Source organism: Rhamphochromis sp. 'chilingali', assembly GCF_963969265.1.
Source record: "Rhamphochromis sp. 'chilingali' genome assembly, chromosome: 1".
NCBI lineage: Eukaryota > Metazoa > Chordata > Actinopteri > Cichliformes > Cichlidae > Rhamphochromis > Rhamphochromis sp. 'chilingali'.
In genome coordinates, this window is record NC_137929.1 from 35,102,166 (window position 1) to 35,121,835 (window position 19,670).

The 19,670-nt window shown below is 41.4% G+C and overlaps 1 protein-coding gene across 2 annotated transcripts in view; it reads left to right on the forward strand.

Moving 5' to 3' along the window:
- The window catches only part of LOC308404497 (uncharacterized protein), a 25,002-nt gene extending 17,711 nt beyond the window's left edge, over positions 1–7,291 (forward strand). For both annotated transcript variants that reach the window (XR_013973137.1, XM_080894569.1), the window contains one exon: positions 2,899–7,291. Coding sequence is in view for 1 of the 2 variants with exons in the window: in XM_080894569.1 (XP_080750695.1) it covers positions 2,899–3,290 (392 nt within the window). In the remaining variant the exon portion in view is untranslated. The remainder of the gene's footprint in view (positions 1–2,898) is intronic.
- Positions 7,292–19,670: the final 12,379 nt, after the last annotated feature.

Below are 19,670 nucleotides of genomic sequence, written 5' to 3' on the forward strand. Positions count from 1 at the left end.
AAGCTGTTACCAAAACATCTTGAGAAGGAATGTCCAGCCATCAGTTAGTGACCTTAAGTTGAAGTGTACTAAGGCTCTTCAGAAGGACAATGATCCAAAACGCACCAGCCAGTCCACCCCTGAATAGCTTAATAAAAATCAAAATGAAGACTTTGGAATGGCCAAATCAAAGTCTTGACCTGAATCCAGTTGAGATGCGGTGGCATGACCTTAAAAAGGCAGAAAACTCTCCAGTGTGACTGAGTTACAACATTTCTGCAAAGATTGATTGCGAGTTATTGCAAAGACTTGATTGCATTTATTGCTGTTAACGGTGGCCCAACCAGTTTTTAAATTTAGGCGTAATCCCTTTTTCACACAGGGCCACGTAGGTTTGGATCCACCCCCCCCTAAAAATATACACCTTCAAATCAGTCTTTTAAATTGCATCCTAAAACTTACTATTTTAGTCAGGCTTTTGATTCAAAATAGTTGGTTATTTCGTGGCTAATTATGCTGTTTACCCATATTGTTTCTTGTCCTCCTTTTAACTGTTTTATTTTAATTGTCCTATGCTATTGCTCTGACCCACTCTGAAGCACTTTGGTCAACTTTGTTGTATTATTATGTGCTAAAGAAATAAATTTTGATTTGATTTGATTTCATTTAAAATCTGCATTTTGTCTTTTCTTGTGTTGTCTTTGTCTAATATTTAAATTAGTTTGATCTGACTACATGTGACAAACATACAAAAAAAAGAGAAAGAAAATAAGGAAATGGGAAAACACTTTTTCACACCACTGATATTCTAATAACCAGATCATATTAAACCATATTAAAATCCATATTTATTATCAATCTAGCATAGCTACTATTGAGTCACCGTTAACATCTCTTAGCTAAGGACTGCCATGGTCATGTGTCTCCAGCACTTCTGCATAGCAGCCAACCATGGCCTTCCTTCACCTTGGTGACATCCTGTTGTTGAACATCCATCCATTCTGTTCTTCTTATCCTTTGGAGCCTATCCCAGCTACCATAGAATGAGAGGCAGGGTACACACTGGACAGGTCGCCAGTCTGTCGCAAACACATTTGCACTCTTATTTACTATGGGCAATTTAGAATGACCAATTAACCTAACCAACTGGAGAGAACCCATGCAAACACGGAGAGAACATGGAAACTCCACACAGAAAAAATCTGGCCAGGTGATAGAATCAAATTCAGGACATTCTTGCTGTAAGACAAAAGTGATAATCACTGCGTCACCATGCTACCCTATTGTTGGACAACGATTTATTAATAATTCTGTGCCCTAAAACTCATCCCATATCTATATGCCTGTTACAACCTGGCTCAAAAGCCGCAACATAAAAAAGGAGATGAATACCAGAGTATGGTTGAGAAGAGGTTTTATCTTAAAATGGCATAGCAGGTTGGCTCAAATGGCTGGTACCACCAAGAGCTCCCTGGATGCATGCCTCAGGTATGCTTTTATCCACACCTGACTAGGTGTGGTCAATTAGCACCAGCTGAACACACTGAGCAGATTAGAGGCTGCAGAGGGATGTAACACCTCCTCCCTTAAAAGGGTTCCTCTAGGACCCCTAAATTTATTAAAAGCCCCTCAGAAGCCTTCCCGTCCTTGACCCACAAACCTGGAATAAAAGTTAAAGCTAACAGAAGCACAGTGTTCACATTATAGTTGGCATCTCTAAGCATGGATGGGCATGAGGATTTTAAGTTGCCACACTGAACACACACAAAAAGTAACATGTGACCAACACAAAGGAGCACAACAGTCACAACCCCAAAATGATTACCTGATCTGCTACAACACAAAATCAAAAGTAGCAACAAATAATCACAACTAAGTGATCTGTTGTCTCCACCACACAGTCACATACAAGTGGCCCTATACCACAACAAGTTACTTTAATCCAAAAAGTTTAGTAAATCAAGCACACTAGTGACCAACTACAAAATGGAGAGCTATGGCCACACAATGATCACATCAAGGGTGGCTCAGCACCCCACAGTGTTATTGCCATCACCTGGCCAACAACACTCACAAGTAGGGATGGGTATTGTTTAGGTTTTATCCGATACCGGTGCCAAACCGGTACTTTTGAAACGGTGCCGGTGCTTAAACGGTGCTCAAACCGGTGCTTAAAGAATGGAGAACACAAAATTGGTCCAAAAACCTCTCATGTTCAGCTGTTTTTTTGTAAAAAGATAACAATGGGGAGGACGAGGAGTAAGGTATGTGACGAGTGACGAGTAAGGTAAGCGACCCATGTTGTAGGTGACGTCAGAAGCCGGAGATTTTGGCGGAGAAAAAAAAGCAAATGGTAGCATAGAGTTTAACAAAGGTTTTTCAAGCTTCAGTATTACCAAATATACTAATCGATTGTCATATAACTAACAACATCTGTTCTATCATCTCTAACACCCTGGAGGACAACGGGGAGAGTTTAGACGCTCTCCAAGATTACATCGACCGCTGTTTTCAAGATTTAGTAATGAAGAAGGCCCAGAGTACATCCTCCCCGACCAAAATTGAGACGCCGTCATCGAAGAGATGTCGCCCGGCAGACTCCCCTGGTACAACATCGCCTGCCGGCAAAGACATCGCAGACATCCTGGAGTCAATCGACAAGCGATTGTCCAGTTTCGATGCGAGGCTGGCCCTGGTGGAGATTTTACACCGGGAATTTAAATCTCTGAGAGAATCCCTGGAATTCAGCCAGCAGCAGGTGGAAACGCTTGCCGCTGAAAATACCACGCTACGGGAGTCGGTCAAATCTCTCACCGATAACGTGACGCAGCTAAACATTGAAAATAAAAAAATAAAAGTCCGTTATCGATCTACAAGCCCGTAGCATGAGAGATAATCTTGTGTTTTCTGGTATTCCAGAATCCGCCGGAGAGGACGCGGAGGCAACGGTGAAAAGCTTCATCAAAATCCACCTGAAGCTGCCGGAGGACACCGTAAAGAACATCGACTTCGATAGAGTACATCGCTTGGGGGGCGTGCGGTCGCGGACCGGGAGACCACGGCCTATTGTGGCCAAATTCGGTCAATTCAAACAGAAGGAACAGGTGAAGAGTCGCGGCAGAGAGCTGAAAGGAACGGGCTTCAGCGTGAACGACCAGTTCCCCAAAGAGATCCTGGAACGACGCAAGGTCCTGTTCCCAATTCGACGTAGCTTCATCCAGAAAGGCTCCCGTGCTGTCATCGCCGTGGACCGGCTCTACGTGGACGGACAGCTGTACCGTGACCCCGGCACCACACCGTGGTTATACTGACTGCACTCCAGATAAGAACCCGCTACACTCTTTTCTTATTCATTCACACTTTCGCCTTTAACATGGGTTTAACCTAGTAATATCAGTATGATGTCATAGCAGATATAACACCGTCACCCTCCGTCATTACTTTAATTGGAATGTTTCCGTTTCGTTTCTTTTTTTTGTTGTTGCTCACAGTTCATGTGGTTTCTTTCTTTCTCTTGTCTTTCACTGCTGTGATCACCTACTTCCCCACTCACCTACAAACAACACCCTCTATTTCTCCATATTTTCACACCACGATCACGCAAACACATCCGCTCAACGGCAGCACATTCACAACAGCCTCACAGCACGCACAGACTTGCAGGACACATAAGCAAGCCACGCTTGTTCATATTAGTGAATATTCACACATAGTCAGACTTATGGAGCCTCTCACCACGCTTTTTTTTCTCTCTCTCTCTCTCTCTTTCCATTTACAAACAAGGGATGTTTCCACATTCTCTTCACCTGTCTAAACGAAACACCCAGCATACATCATTAGACATACACACACAATTATGGGCATGCTGAGGTTTGTCACATGGAATGTAAATGGAGCTGGCACCAGAGGAAAGAGGTTAAAGATATTTAACCAGCTTACAAAACTACAGGCAGATGTTGTTTTATTATAAGAAACTCACAGACCTGTCACAGGTTTAAACGAACTTAAAACACCTGAGTTTCCTAACGTGTTTGCAGCCTGTTATAATTCTAGACAACGGGGAGTAGCAATTTTAATACATAAAAATGTTAATTTTACTGTACTCGATACAGTTATAGATCCAGAGGGTAGATTTCTAATTATTAAACTATCAATATTGAACAAAAAACTATGTATTGTAAGTATATATGGTCCAAATGTTGATGAACCCTCATTCTTCCACGGATTTTTTAGTGCACTCTCTGAACACCTCGATTGCACACTCATTCTTGGCGGTGACCTCAACCTTGGACTAAATGAAGAAATGGATAGGCTCAACACAACAGGAACTCAGCGCAATTGGCAATCCACAAATATAATCAAACAGTATATGAGCGACTTTGGCCTTCGCGATGCATGGCGCTCCCTTCACCCCAACAGTAAGGAATATACTTTTTTCTCGCATGTTCATCACTCTTACTCTCGTCTGGATTATTTTTTGGTCAGCAACTCACTGCTGAGCGACATTTCAGACACTGAGATTCATCCTATAGCTGTCAGCGATCATGCTCCTGTATCTTTAAAACTAATGCACAAGAATAATACTACGCCAAGTAAAAACTGGAGATTTAATACATCACTGCTTAAAGATGAAGACTTTATTAAATATTTTAAAAAGGAATGGACTTCATATTTAGACCTTAATGACACTCCCGGAATATCTGCTTCTGTTCTATGGGAAGCAGGGAAAGCTGTGATGAGAGGTAAAATAATTTCTTTCTCATCACACAAAAAGAAAGAAGAAAACAAAAATATTCAGGAATTAGAAAAAACCATCAAATCATTAGAAGAAGCCTACGCGCGCGACCAAGATCAGGAAACATTGAACAAAATATGCAAAACAAAACTAGAATTAAATGAAACTATTAATAAAAAAACACAATTCCTCATACAAAGACTTCGCTTGCAGAACTTTGAACACAATAACAAATCAGGTCGATTTCTAGCTAACCAGTTAAAAATAAATAAAGAAAAAACAACTATATGTGCTGCTAAAGATTTATCGGGGAACACAATATATGACCCTGGAAGAATAAACAACATTTTTAGGGATTTCTATGAAACTTTATACTCACCACAAATAAACCCATCTAAAAATGAAATTGATCTGTTTCTTGACAACGTAACTCTCCCAAAATTACTAGACAGTCAAGCAATGGAACTGGATTCGCCACTGACACCAAGTGAATTCCAGGAAGCCCTGATAAGTATGCCCAATAATAAGGCTCCAGGTCCAGACGGCTTCCCTGCAGAATTCTACAAAGAATTATGGACAATTCTGGCACCAGTATTCCACAGAATGTTGCAGGAAATCGAGGAAAATGGGGGTCAGCGGGGGAGCTGGCCCCAGGGAGGGGTCACCTGCCCCTCCCTTCCTTCCCTCCCCATCTCCAGCTGCCTCCCTCTTCCCGCTCCACCACAACCACCCACACATGCAGGGCCTTGGAGTAGGGGTATGTCACCAGGGTGCAGAGGAGGCTACCCCCCCCCCCCCCTGTCCCCTTCTGGCTGCCTCTGCCTCAATTTTATCCCACAACTTAGACATTCACATTACTCACACCCTCATTACACATACATATAGGTTCTTGGGGGTGGGCACGATACACGGAGTCCAAGTTACCATCAAGGTGTACACCTCACCCCTGGCATCGTTGCCCACCTCTCAATTTTAAATACACGTAGACATTGAGGGCTAGCAGGAGGGACTATGCGCTTACCTGCTGCTCTCTGGCAGGTAGCTCCATGCCCTCCTGGGTTTTAATTGCACCTTAGAACACACATACATCAACACTACAATGAGCGGGTGGAGGGAGGTTTGGAGTCTTCTCTCACCCCCATTCTCTGCGGCCTGCTGGAGCGGGGGGGCTAGGAGGAGTTGGCCGTCCGACTGCGGTCTGGGGTGTGGGGCCTCCCTGCTGCTGCGGAGTCGGGGCGGTCTGCCTCTCCCCACCGCAGGGAAAAGGGTAACACCACCTGGGTCTGGGTGCAGTTCCCCCCTCCAGGGGCAAGGGTACCTAGACCCGGTTGGTAGAGTACGCTTGGGGAGTGTGATCGTGTATACAGCGTCTCTTTATGTCTGTCTCCACGTCGGTTGAGTGTGGTGTAAGTGCATATGAGAGCATGAGGGTGGGAATGAATGTTTGTGTCTGTGTGTGCCTGTATGTCTGTGTCTATATGTCAGGTTGGGTATCAGACGCCACCTCTCTGGGGACATCTCAGGCCTCCAAACCTTGGAGGGCCTATCTCCACCCACCACCACTTCCCCTGCCGGTGGCGGACTCCCTCAGGTGTCGGTGCGTTGGTGGTTCTTTGTGTCTGGGGGTGGGCGTCCGGGTACACACCGGCTCACTCCTTGGCGGCCGCTTATTGGGGCTCGCTCGGGCCATTTCGGAGGTGGGGTGCCCCCGGCCTCTCGGCCTGGGGCTCGGTCACTCAGGCACAGCTGGCTGCCGGCGGAGCTCACGGGCAGGTCACTGCAGCTCCCCCTGGCTTCTGCTCCGCGGCTGCTGAATGAGCCCTCATCTGGGACTCTCCTCAGCTCTTACTAGAACAGTGGCGCGGCTGCCCCTCTGTGGATCTTCCTTGGTCTCTTGTGCTCTGGGGGCCTCTGGATGTCTGGAGTTTTGATCTCCTCCATACCTGCTTCATACCATAGAGGACAGGGCTGTGGCTCCCCACACTCCCTAGCAGATCATTACATGGAGAAACCTTTGGAATGCAAGCATGCTGATCCACACAGGTATGCACACAGGTGTACGCATGGGTATTCACAGACGTGGACTACAGCTTTCTTGGCTGCTGCCTCAAAGCACATTGTGCGCTGTCTATCTTGCGTGCTGCACAATATCGTTTATTATTTAATAACTATTGATATCTATTGCTAGCTAGTTTATTGTGATGGTGCTTTTTTTTTTCTTATTATGTTGCTCTTTGTTGTTTGCTCTCTCTTCTGTTTTTTTTTCTCTCCATACAGGTGATCCAGGTGTTTTGTTTTTTTTTGTTTGTTTGTTTTTTCTCTCTTCCCCCCCTTCTCACTGTCTCTTCTCCCCTTTGGTTTTCTTTCTCTCCCTCTCTTTCATTCTTTCCCCCTGTCCTATCCCACAGTCATGTCTGTCCCGTTTGTAACAACTGAAAATAAAATAAACTCATAATTATAATAAAGGTCAATCAAATGGACCAATATGGCAAGGCCACGATGATCCACTTGATAAAATAAATCCGCTTGGCATCTTTCTTGGCCTTAAGACAACAATTCTGATGGCTATAGATCCAAACGGGACAAAAAAAAAAAAAAAAAAAAAAAGATAACAATGTTAGCCTTTTCTGCAGCTATGGGGCATATATGGTATCACTCTTGGCTGGAAGCAGTGCTTAAACAATGGAAAAAGCACAAACTTTGTCCAAAAACCTCTCATGTTTAACTGTTTTCCACTTTTTCTTTGGTCATTTTAGCCTTTTTGGCCAGGGTGAAGGGAGTATCTGCCATCAAACAAGAAGACAGCTGCATGTAACTACAACGGTGTTTGCTAGTTCACCTTACATGCATTAATGTAATAACGTGGTTAGCCTACTCAATGTAAATTACACACGAACAACATTAAGCTACTCACGCAGAGAAGAACGGCTGCTGCTGCCATCATCATCCGTCATCATTTCTGCTACACTGGCAGGGCTAGGGGCCAGGACTCTACTCTTTGTGTTTTTGGTGGATGTTGCTAACTCCGGGTCCGATAACAGGCAACCCACCCGCAGTAGATGCGCTCGGTGTGAGGTCTCGCAGCAAGCTATCAAATACGGAGCATTTCTCGGCTTTAAAAAAAATGCTATGCATCGCCAGGTGTTTCATCGGATTTGAGGTGTTACTTCCTTTGACAGTATCACAGTATCAGCTTAAAGCACTTGTTGCAGGCTGCTGAGTTTGCATATTTTGCTGTGAAGTACAGCCAGACTTTTGACCGCTTCTCCTTGGGCATTTTTAATCTGTAGCTCTGCTCTAAAAGAACGTACGTACCTGGCCCCGCCTACTATCCTCGGAAACGTAAAATGATTGGCTAGAATCTAAAGTGTATCACAGCTCACGAAAAAAAAGCACCGAAATAAAGCACCGAAATGTGCGCTGCTTTTCGGTCTGGTTACTACCGTTTATGTCAGAACCGGTGCCATCATGGCACCGGACACCGGTACCCATCCCTACTCACAAGTGATCTAACAAAATAGCCATATTCCCCACAACACTAAAGGTCACAGCACAAAACACTCACCTCACAAGGATCTCATTAGCATCCATCAACACTGACATATGCACACACATGGTGTACACACAACACCAACTTAAAAACAGCCTACCTGCCTCAGCTACAGACCATAATCATGAATGGTCTCAAACCTCCTACCAAGTTTGGTGCCACTGATTTACTATGTGCAACTCCCAGCCTAAAACACTAAAAACAACAAAACCCTAACTTTACCTACCCTAGTCTTCAGTGGTGTACCAGGCTCGAGGCAACTTTAAACGCGAACTCGAGAGCAGGCAGCAGACCAGAGATATAGTCTCCTACCAAACTCCGAAGCGTACCCCCACCCAGGATAACCACCAAACACAACAAATTAAAACAACAAAGCAAAACAACAAACAAGTGCTTCGCTGGAAGGGCAGCACAGCCACCCAGCTGAAACACACTGACTAAAGGGACGTTGCTCAATTACAGTGAACACCACCACTCACCCACTTAAAAGCAAAACAAACTGACATTCAGTCTCCACTAAAATGTCCAAATATCCCGGACGAGCCCCCACTTATGTTACAACCTGGCTCAAAAGCTGCAACATAAAAAAGGAGATGAATACCAGAGTATGGGTGAGAAGAGGTTTTATATTAAAATGGCATAGCAGGTTGGCTCAAATGGCTGGTACCACCAAGGCAAAGACTAGTGAGCTCCCTGGACGCATGCCTCAGGTATGCTTTTATCCACACCTGACTAGGTGTGGTCAATTAGCACCAGCTGAACACACTGAGCAGATTAGAGGCTGCAGAGGGACGTAACAACGCCCCTGCCCCAAATCACAACACAGGTGACAGCTTCAACTAGTGTGTCATTAATATTGGCTAGCCTTGGACCCTTACTGGATACAGACTGAATACCAAGTGTACTTCAGACATAAGCAAGATAGATAAATATAAAGCCATACTGACTCGGAAGTCACCCAGATTAACCAATTACCTAGACTACGTGAAGTACCCTCAGAAGATCTACTAGATGATGTGAGTGCAGCAGTATGGATGAGACCTACCACGACCATTACTGAATAACCAGCTGATCTACACCACGGCAGCAGTGATCAGTAAGATGTTTGGCTATCAGTTAAACAGCGGCAAGGAGCAGTACCCTCCATGGAGAAGGAGATTATAGGCCAAGATTAAGGTAACACAGAGGGAGGTTAGCCAACTATCAGAGCTGCAGAAAGGTGCGATGAAGAAGGTGCCTAAGAAGTATAGCAAGCTGTCTATACCTGAGGCCTTGGAAACTGCCAAGCAAAGACTCACAGCCTCTGCCAGCTGCTTGAAGAGGTACACCAGAGAGACAGAAGGTAGGAGAATAAACAAGTTGTTCTCCACAGAACCAGCCGTGGTGTACTCTCAGTGGCAAGGGAAGAATATGGGAACAGCACCATCAAGGCCAGAGTGGCTAGTGGATCTAAGAGCAGATCACAGTAACCAGTAAGATCCGGTAACCATCAAAGTGGCGCAGATATCCAAGAAAGGGTCTCCGGGATGAAGATTTGGACTGGTCTCATCCAACTACCAGCCAATAACCTGCCTCAGTACCACATAGAAGGTCCTGCCAGGCATCATAGTGTCTTTACACTCGCTGCCTGTCCGTCAGAGGATAGACTTTAAAGTTCTGATGCTGGTCTATAAAGCTCTGAATGGTTTAGGACCAAAATACATCAGTGACCTCCTGACGCAGTATGAACCTTCCAGATCCCTCAGGTCATCTGGATCGGTCTTTTATCAGTTCCCAGAGTCAGAACCAGACACGGAGAAGCTGCATTCACCTTTTATCCTCCTTATATCCGGAACAAACTCCCAGAAAGCCTCAGATCAGCTGAAACACTCAGTTTATTTAAATCTAGGTTGAAGACTCACCTATTCTCAGCTGCATTTGAATAAAGCACCAAACCACACTTTTAAGCTTAAATTTCAAAGCTAACATTTTAACTACTGATTTTATCTATTGTTCTGATTTTATCTGTTTTGATTTTATATACTGTTTTGTTTGTTTGTTTGTTTGTTAATTAGTTAGTTTGTTTGCTTGTTTTAATAAATTTTAAATCATGCTTTTTATTTGTTTTTGTTTCTAATGTCTCTGTAAAGCACTTTGAATCACCTTGTTGTTGAATTGTGCTATACAAATAAACTTGCCTATACAAATAAACTTGCCTATGATGAATAGTGACAAAACTATATACATATACATGAGCGAAGCACAGAAAGGAATTGGTAAGAATACGAGCGGTGCAAAAAACCAGCAACTAGCAGACCAATCTCTCAACCTAGACTGCAAGACTAGACTGACCAACCTGTGCACTGCTTGGATTGATTACAAGAAGTCCATGACTTGATGTCTCACACCTGGATCCTGCAATGCCTAGAACTGTATAAAATCAACAGGACCCTAAGAGCCTTCATCAGGAACTGTTAAATATGAACCCTTCACCGAGTTCTTTTGATTCCTCAGAGGCATCCGATGGAAGACAAAACACTGCTCAGTAGGCCATTTAATGCTTTTTTTCTCTTTCACATTAGTCGTAGAAGGGAGATGCGTCCTTCATGACACATTGCCACGGATCTCAAAATGGTGGTGTGCCAATAACAGTTTAATTGCAGGGCGTCCCACTCTAGTCTAAACAACAGTGTCTCAGTAATTTTCCATTAGAGATGGTCCCCTGTTATCTACTTTTTCCCAGGCAAGCATGAGCAAGAGTCTACAGCATTCTGTAGATTCTGTAGATTCAGGACACATAGTATAATGCCTTTATTTTTCAGGGCTGTGTCCACTTAATACTATCTTATATGACTTTATAACACTTAGTAATAATAGGATAGGCATTATATGTACCACCGGCAGATAGAGGAAGTGGCTGACATCCATAAATCCTAACAGTGTGGCTGGTCAAAGCTCAACTGAAAGACAGCAAAGAGACACTAATTATGACAGCACAGGAACATGCTCTGAGCACGAGATCCATAGAGGCTGGCATCTACCATACCAGACAAGACGCCAAGATGCTAACAGGCAGGGCATACATGGAAAGCCATATCCAGAGGCCTGCATACTATATAAGAACATCTGTACCGAATATGGTATGGAAGTCCCGACGTCAAAACGGGAGATGCCCCCTAGGGTGGTTGAAAATGTGCGAGCTAAGATCCTGTGTAACTTTCAGATACAGACGGACAAACTGGTGATGGTAAACCAACCAGTGGTGGTAAATCAAACCAGCCCATCAGCTCAAAAGTCCAGGCAAAATGCTCAATAATCAGATTACCAGTCCAGCCCTGGTCCTATGACTGCAGCGTTTTCCCTCCAATAGCACCTTCATGGTTGGTCCATTAGCTACTAAGATGGTTACTGGGTGAGCCTCAAGCCTCTCTCCCAGTAACCATTGTAGTCAGTGGTGTCACCCAGTGCAGGAGCACTTTCCCTGAACAGTGTAAAGCAAGTTGAAGGGTAATGACAGGAAACTACAGCACTGTCTCTTGCAGACATCCACTTTGTGTTCCTGTTTCTGTTCTCTCCCTGAGTTTGCTTCTCTACCCAGTCCTATGTAGGCCTTCTTAATCATTACACCTGCAGCTCTACACCACAAGTGCCGATTGACCCTTGGCAGCCTGTCCCCCAGCAGCACATTAGCTCTTTTAGCCTTTTATAAGACTACCTAATTGTATAAATGAGCCAATCTTGAGTCTTTAAAGCATGCAGCCTGGCAGAATATCCCATTAAACAGAAAAACAGTTAAAAATGAACACAATGAATAAAGCTCTAAAACAAATAAAACATAAATTATACAAAAACATTTAAAATACAATGAGAAATTAAAAAAATGCAAATTACATCAATTGAATATTCTGTCTTGTGACATACCTTTATTTGTAGGATGTCAGGAATCCTCACTTTACAATTTATTTTAACATAGCGCCTGCAACTGTGGTCAAACTTATATCTCTTCAACAGCAGAGTCAGAACTTCTGGATCATGGCTCATTTCCGTTTCCTAATTAATGCAGATGCACCAAAATAAAGATGAATAATTATCAGAACCTACATAAAAATATAATGTTTATACGACATGTTTCAAAATTATTCAGTTTTAAAAAGGGAAACTGTTTCTGTGGAAAACAAAACAAAATAAAGCCCCAAAATGACACTAAATATTGGTGACTGTCAAACCTTGAGTTGCTGAGCAGCTGAACAGGGGACTATGTTTACATACAGTTCAAATGTAATTCAAAGTTTTGTTTAAGATTCCTTTATTTACTTATTGATTGATTGATTGATTGATTTTGTCAAACACTATTTTTCTGTACAGAACACAAGAGATCGGAATAGAGATATAAAAAGATTTAAAAAAAATAGATGGCCAGGACAAATTTTCCCTGGCATGGTCTCAGTGTCTACCACCTGCTGACAATCCTACACCCAAGGCTCATTATCTGGCAGTCTGCTGGCCACTGTTTAAGATGGTGGTTCAGAGTTTCTCATCGCTGGACTGTTGTATTGACACACATTAGTGTAACCCTGGCCGTAGCAATCTCTTGTGTTTTCCCAGTGATTTTCTTGGTTTTAATTATTCCCCCATCTGTCTGTATATAGATTTCCCTGAACCTGTTCCTGAGCTTTTCCTCCACCGCAGGAGTTACTTTTTAACTCCATCCATCCATCAATCTATCCACTTGAACAATAAAAAAAACCACACACACCCACTGAACTGGCATTATCAGCCATTACCACCAGTGTGCATATCACCTTAAATCCAATGCCTTTGGGCATAAATCATGTATTTCTTAGTAACTCACTATTTCAGCATCAGCATTTTTTCCACACTGATGACAGTACAGCTGGTTTACTCCCCAAATGTCTACTTTTTTGAAAAAATCAATAACTCCTTTCTCCTGGAAAAAGAAGAAAAAATTATGTCACTTGAACACACTTCTAATCAGCACAGGCCCCTGGGACATTTCCTTTACTGCAACATATTACAATGCTCAACACATTGTGTTCTATTTTATATTTTAAAAGATCAAAATCGTTATAATAAAATGCTTAACTTGGCATCTGCTATGTAAGTGGCCTATTTATACAACTCAATAACAAATAAAATCACATTTCAGAGTTTACAGTGGGTTCCTTACCACACTATAGTCTTGATTGTCTTGCTCCATTTTAAGAGGCAGACTCCAGAATGGGTCTCTGGTGTGTGTGGTGTGTTTTAAATGCTTACATCTATTCTGATGAGTAAGCTCTCCTTTAAATATCTAAATGTTCAAAAAATACAGAGACATCTGATAAGCCCGAAATAAAGTTATATAAATGTACAGGGATCATCTTAAAACAACATCTACAGGATAATGAAATTACCTGTGAAGCCTCAGGTCCCGTCTGTCTTAAAATCTTCTCCAAGTACTCAGCAGCATCACATTGTTCATTTACTGAGATTGTGAGGAGAAAGAAAAACATAATGTATGTAGTTCCTGTACAGCTGGGTTTTCAGGTTTGGTTTAACTCATTCTTGATCAGTCCAAAGCAGAAAGACATAAAATTTAAATTCTTAAAGTGGCTATGACAAAACATCATATCAAGTTACCACTAACTCGATAAGATGTTTTGTTCACGAAGTGTAATTTTACATTCTCAAGTTTCCTTAGACTTGATAACAGATACTGCACCTCTGATGTTCAGTTTTTTTATGATCCGACATGTGTCTCCTTTAGAACTCGCTAAGGTGGTAAATAGGTCTCCAAGAAGTGGATCAATATATTCATTGTCACCGTTTGCAGAGTATCTATTTAAAAATAAATAAATTAAACATAACAAACACAAAACATAGAGCTTTTCTTTTCCTTTTTTTAAAATATAAAATTCTGTAACAGACCTTTGCACTGCTTCTCTGAAGTCTAAGGTCATGAACAACACCTGCAGAACACTGTTCAAGTAACATGTTGCTCCTTGGTTTACTAACCCATGGAATCTTTCGTCTGTTGGAGAGTGATAATAAGTATCACACGTAGTTTTATCTTTTTGGATCAAATGCTGGCTTTGCAGATACAGCTGTGCGTCTTACCAGAACGGTTAACGCCATCCATTGTGGCTCCTTTGATGTGCTAAAAAATATCACCCCATTACATACAGCCTACTTTAAACTACAAAAGATTTTTTTTAATAAGTCATGATCTGATTATAAATTTAAAGGTAGACAAAAAGAAACAAAATTAATATACCTCTAGTTTTTAGAATCAGGCGGTGTCGTTGACAGACCTTCCTGCTGTTTAACCGAAATTCTGCTTATTTCAAACCTTGCAGCAACTCACTTTCTCTTTCGCTGGACGCCACACCTACGGCTGCATTCATAAGAAATTGTCACTACGCACGCGTTTTCAGCTTTCTGCCGTCACGTAGCTCTTATATCCGGATATTTAACTCTCCTGCTCTTATCTTTACACCTGTAGATCCTTCTTGTTTGTCTTCATAGTTTCGACGTAAAATATATTTTGACACCTGTTACAGTGACCTCCTGGACGGTTTCCTTCCATAAAGTTTATATTCAAATCAAGAATAGCTGAAAACATAGTGAGAGCCTTGTTGCTGCATTTTAATCAAAGAGCCACTGAAGTGAGCAAGTTTTCAGCAGAGAACATAGAAATAAAGCGTCAACAATATTATCTTTGATAAAACCGTAAACGTTATTGATTTGTCAGAGCCACCTTCATCATTCACCTCTGTGTACTTCCTGTTTTACTTTGCCCGTCTCCCGTCAGTGTAGAGTTCACTCCTGCCGTGTCTTGTTATGATTATCAGTGTCACCCGTGTGCTCCCACTTCCCTCGTTAACCCTCTGCGTATTTATGTCTGCGTCTCCCTCAGTTCTGTGTCGCGTTCTCCCTCATGCTGTGTGTCAGTCTCCCGGTGTTTCTTGGTGAGCTTTATATTTAGTTTTTCCCAGTTTAGTTTTGTATTACTCGTGATCTGTCTTTCCAGCAATAAAGCTGTGCTCTCTGAGTTTATTCCCCGTGTCCCCGTGAGTTTGAGTTTGGGTCCTCTCCTGCCTGCCACACAGCCGAATCATGACACATTTATCTTTGATAAAACCGTAAACGTTATTGATTTGTCAGAGCCACCTTCATCATTCATTTTCATTACATTTGCTGTACAGAGACATCAGACGAAGTAGTTTTTGTTTCTGTGAAAAATTATTCATTTTTCGACTTTTCATTTTAGTCATCAAGGAATTAACATTGCAATAAAAGTCAATGGATATCTCAGATACGATGTATATTGGATATATTTGGATTTTATTGAGATCAGCATGTCTGTGTACGGAGTAAAATATATTCCGTTTTAGAGACACTTTATTCATGAACAGTAAACACACATTGCCACGATGGTTGTGATCTTTATACAGCTCCGTCAGGCTGCCAGTCCTCCTTGAACCCGCACCACCAGTTGGATAACAGACAGGTGCAGAATTCCATATGAAGACAGACGGACGGTGTCCCCCTCCAGCCGCTGGTTTGCGAAGATCATCTGTAGATCATCTGTACAACCGCAGCGTCACAATCAAAATCAAAATGTTTGGTTATTTTAGTCGAAAGATAAACGTTATTCAAACGCGTGGTATAAGTACAATTTTACATGACTTTATCTACAGTCTGTTGTTGTGTTCAGCAGCGTGCACACAACTGCAAAGATACAGCCGAACTCTGCATTTCGCCCCCGTGTTTACTCTACCTGTGCTGTCGGGAAACTTCTCAGCTACTTTCTTCCTCAGCTGTAGCACGGTCATTTTCATCATCTTCTCCTCCGTGTCGCAGAGGTCAATTATCTTCATCTCGCCTTCAATCCCAAAAACCTTGACCTGGTAGACTTCACCCATGGTTTGTGTTTTTTGTGGGGTGTTTTTCGGGAGAGGTCAAAACGAGTCCTGTGTACTTAACTCTGAACAACAGCTGAAGCTCTTTTTATTATTCACCCGCCACCAAATGGGTTTCTCTTTCGCTTTTCATCAGAATCATGTTAAGTACGATTTCTAGTTTGTAATCATGCTTGATAATGGTCAAGCACGATCAGTCTGCTTTTATTCTGTTTGTTTTATTGATATTGAAATCAATATTGAGAGTCTATTAGATCAACACAACTAAAAGACGATTGTGTTGATCACACAATGAACATATAACTTTGATTTCCCTAAAATGCAAAAACAAGACCTGGGAGCCCAAGTGCTAGGCTAATGAGAGTGTATTCAGCTATATCAGGACGGATGTTTGCAGTTCTCTCGTCGACTCTGTTGTTTGTTTGATCAGTGATCAGTATTTCCCCCTCGTTTCAATAACTAGTACAGTATATGTTACTGTGTTTTGTAGGCTACACACGATATTAAGCTGATACTTAAATACTTGAGGTGCATGTTGTTGTGATTAAATTGAACTGAATTGCCACTCCCTGAAGACGTGGTGCGCTTTATGGAAAACCACACTAAAAAAAGGTTTTCAGTTTACTTGATTTTATTGTGTGCATCGGTCCCACATAATTTGAATAAGTTTGACTGACTTAATTTAATTAAGTAATTAATGCTTGTCAAATCAAGGTATTTTATTTACATCAGGTTATATTTAAAAAGTTATATACATACTATTTATATGTTACCATAATATCAATGTATTGCATAAAGCCAATATATTTTAAATTTTAACACCAACTTGTGGTACCAATGATATTGTGTAATGTAAACACTTTGCAATTATGTTCCTGCACAAGAACCTATGGCTTAAAATCCTACTTAATTTTTTCAATGTAAATATTAACTGATCATTATTGACAAAAAAAGCAAAGACTGTGAGTGCTGCCCAACAATTCATCTTTATTAAACTGCAACAGCAGTGAAAGCAGGAAGCTGCCATGAACAACCCCCAAATCACATCCATATAAACTTGTTAACACATTTTTAAAGATAGCCTGCAGAAATAACTTGTCACGGTTCTGGGTCATTGTAAGGAAGAGGACTCCCTTACTGCATTTATTTATATTATATGTATAGCACTTTAGAGCACACCTTTCACTTTATTAAAAGCACCTTATCAAGCAATTTATGAGCATTGCACTTTAAGCATGGATTTGCACACAAGAAGTTTAAATATTTATTGACTATTTATTGGGAATTTTAAAATCAGCTGGTAGCCTTATTTCAGATCCTGCACAGCTGCTCCTCGTCAAGGAATGTGGTGGTTGTCTGTCAGGAGAGAAGAATGGTGATTGAGATTGTGATTAAGGTTTACCAGTAAGGAAAACTAATGCAAATGTGTGTGTGTGAAATCTGGAGAAAAGTGGTGCAAATAAGTGTTTGTAAGTTAATGATTACTCACCTTTCTTGCCTGTGTCCTCTTCAAGGTGTTTGGGCAAATGTTTCCCTGGGGGTCCAGACACCATTTAAAGGTTCCGGGAGAGACCATTGGTAAAGAGAGTGTGGTGAATCTTTGTGCTTGGGTTTCTGGGTTTTTATAATATTGGGTTTGGTGTAACATTAAAGTGTGAAATATTTATTAATATGTAAATGTAAAAATGTATTTATGTATTTATTTATTCTAATTAATATATTGTATACTGTGGTGGAAGGTTGGGATTTAAGAATTTACCTGAGATTGGAATAATGGTTAAGTCTGTGACAGCTGAACATATTTAAGGCTGCCAGTTGTCATTAGAGGGTGGATTATTTTTGTGCTGTGAAGAAGCTCGACAAGTTAATTGTTGTAAGGAGAGCCGTATAGCAAATAAATATTTTGTTCCACTACACTTGCCCTGGTCTGTCTCACTGTGTTTCCAGCCACTAAGGGCTGCCCTGTTACAGTCATGTTGACCCAGCTTTCTGTTTTTCATGCTTTGGTGTTTTTCTAGATTATGATTTATGATTTGATTTATTAGTGAAACTATTGTGATTATTATTTAGTAGACTTTGGTCAGTGTCAAGTCTGTCTCTCTATCTAGTCCGTGTCTTAGTAAAGTGTGTTTTGTTTCCTGTTTTACTTTGAAGGTTCTTGTTCCTGTCTGATGTCAGTGTTCCGGCTTTGCTCTCCCTGTCTCGTTAGGTCTTATTTCTCCCAGCTGTGTCCCCCTTCTGTCTCTAATTCCTTGATGACTCCTTCAGTGTATTTAAGCCCAGTGTGTCTTTATGTCAGTGTCGCGTCGTTAATGTCTGTTCACCCTCACCTGCTGTGTGTTCATGATTTCCAGTCCCCCTGCATCTCAGTTTAGAGTTTTGTTTGCTTTTGTGAGTTTTATTTTATGTTGAAGTTTTGTTCCAGCAATAAAGCTGCATTTTCAGTTGAAACCTCGTTTCCTAAGAGTCCTGCATTTTGGGTACTCCTGCCTGCCTGCCACACAGCCGACCATGACATAACTAGAAGAAAAATTTAAAGCATTTACAAATATTTTACAAAAAACTGACCTGAGCAGCAAAAAAATGAAAGTGCTTATGGATGATCCTGTCATCTCTTACATATAACATTTGTATTTATTACACAACTGAAGATTTAAACTAAAACAAAATTTAAACTAAATTAAGACTACCTGGAAAAAAAGCAACAAGCTTTTATGAATAAACAGGTTTACACAAATATAACTTAATTTTTTAAACATTACTACAGCTCCTGAAGTTTCAATAGCATAAGAGAGAAAGCAGCAAGCTGGTATGAATGACCTCAAGTCTTCACACGTTTAAAGAACTATATTATTTGACAACAATTTCAGCTTCTGTACAAGTATTTACCTGTACAAAATTTCAAATAAATTGAGCCTTAAATTACATTGTCACATAACTAATACCAAACACCTATGAATCTTAACCTTCCTTTTAAACATAGAAGCAGGAAATTAAGGTTGACTCAGAACATTTTGCTAAAAATCGTCAGTAAAAATGTCTTACAATATGATACAAAAAGGAAAAATCATCCTGCATTGCAGTCACATGAGGGGAAAGAAATAAAAACATAAGAATAGAAAGAGAGAGATCCTACATTTGGCAATAAAACCCATTTCTGATTCTGATTTTGATTAGTAATCCACATTTTACTGTTTTCCTTGTTGCAGATGTGGACACTGTATTGTTCACTCTTTGTGATTTTTTTAATGTTTAAGTCGTTTTTTGCTGTTTTTAGTTTGTTTTTGTCCTTTTGAGAGCTGACGCAGCCTCTAAAGGGATGGGGCTTTGGGGGGAATAACAGGAGGAGAGAATCTGCAGAGAGGCGTGTGAGACTGCAACTCTGCTTCCTGGTCCCTACTCTGCATAGTCACCTTTTGTGGGGGGGGGGGGGTAATAAATTTGGCCAGATTTTTAGAAATGAGAGCTGCTCTTTTCAAATGGCTTCTCATAACAAAACCAGATT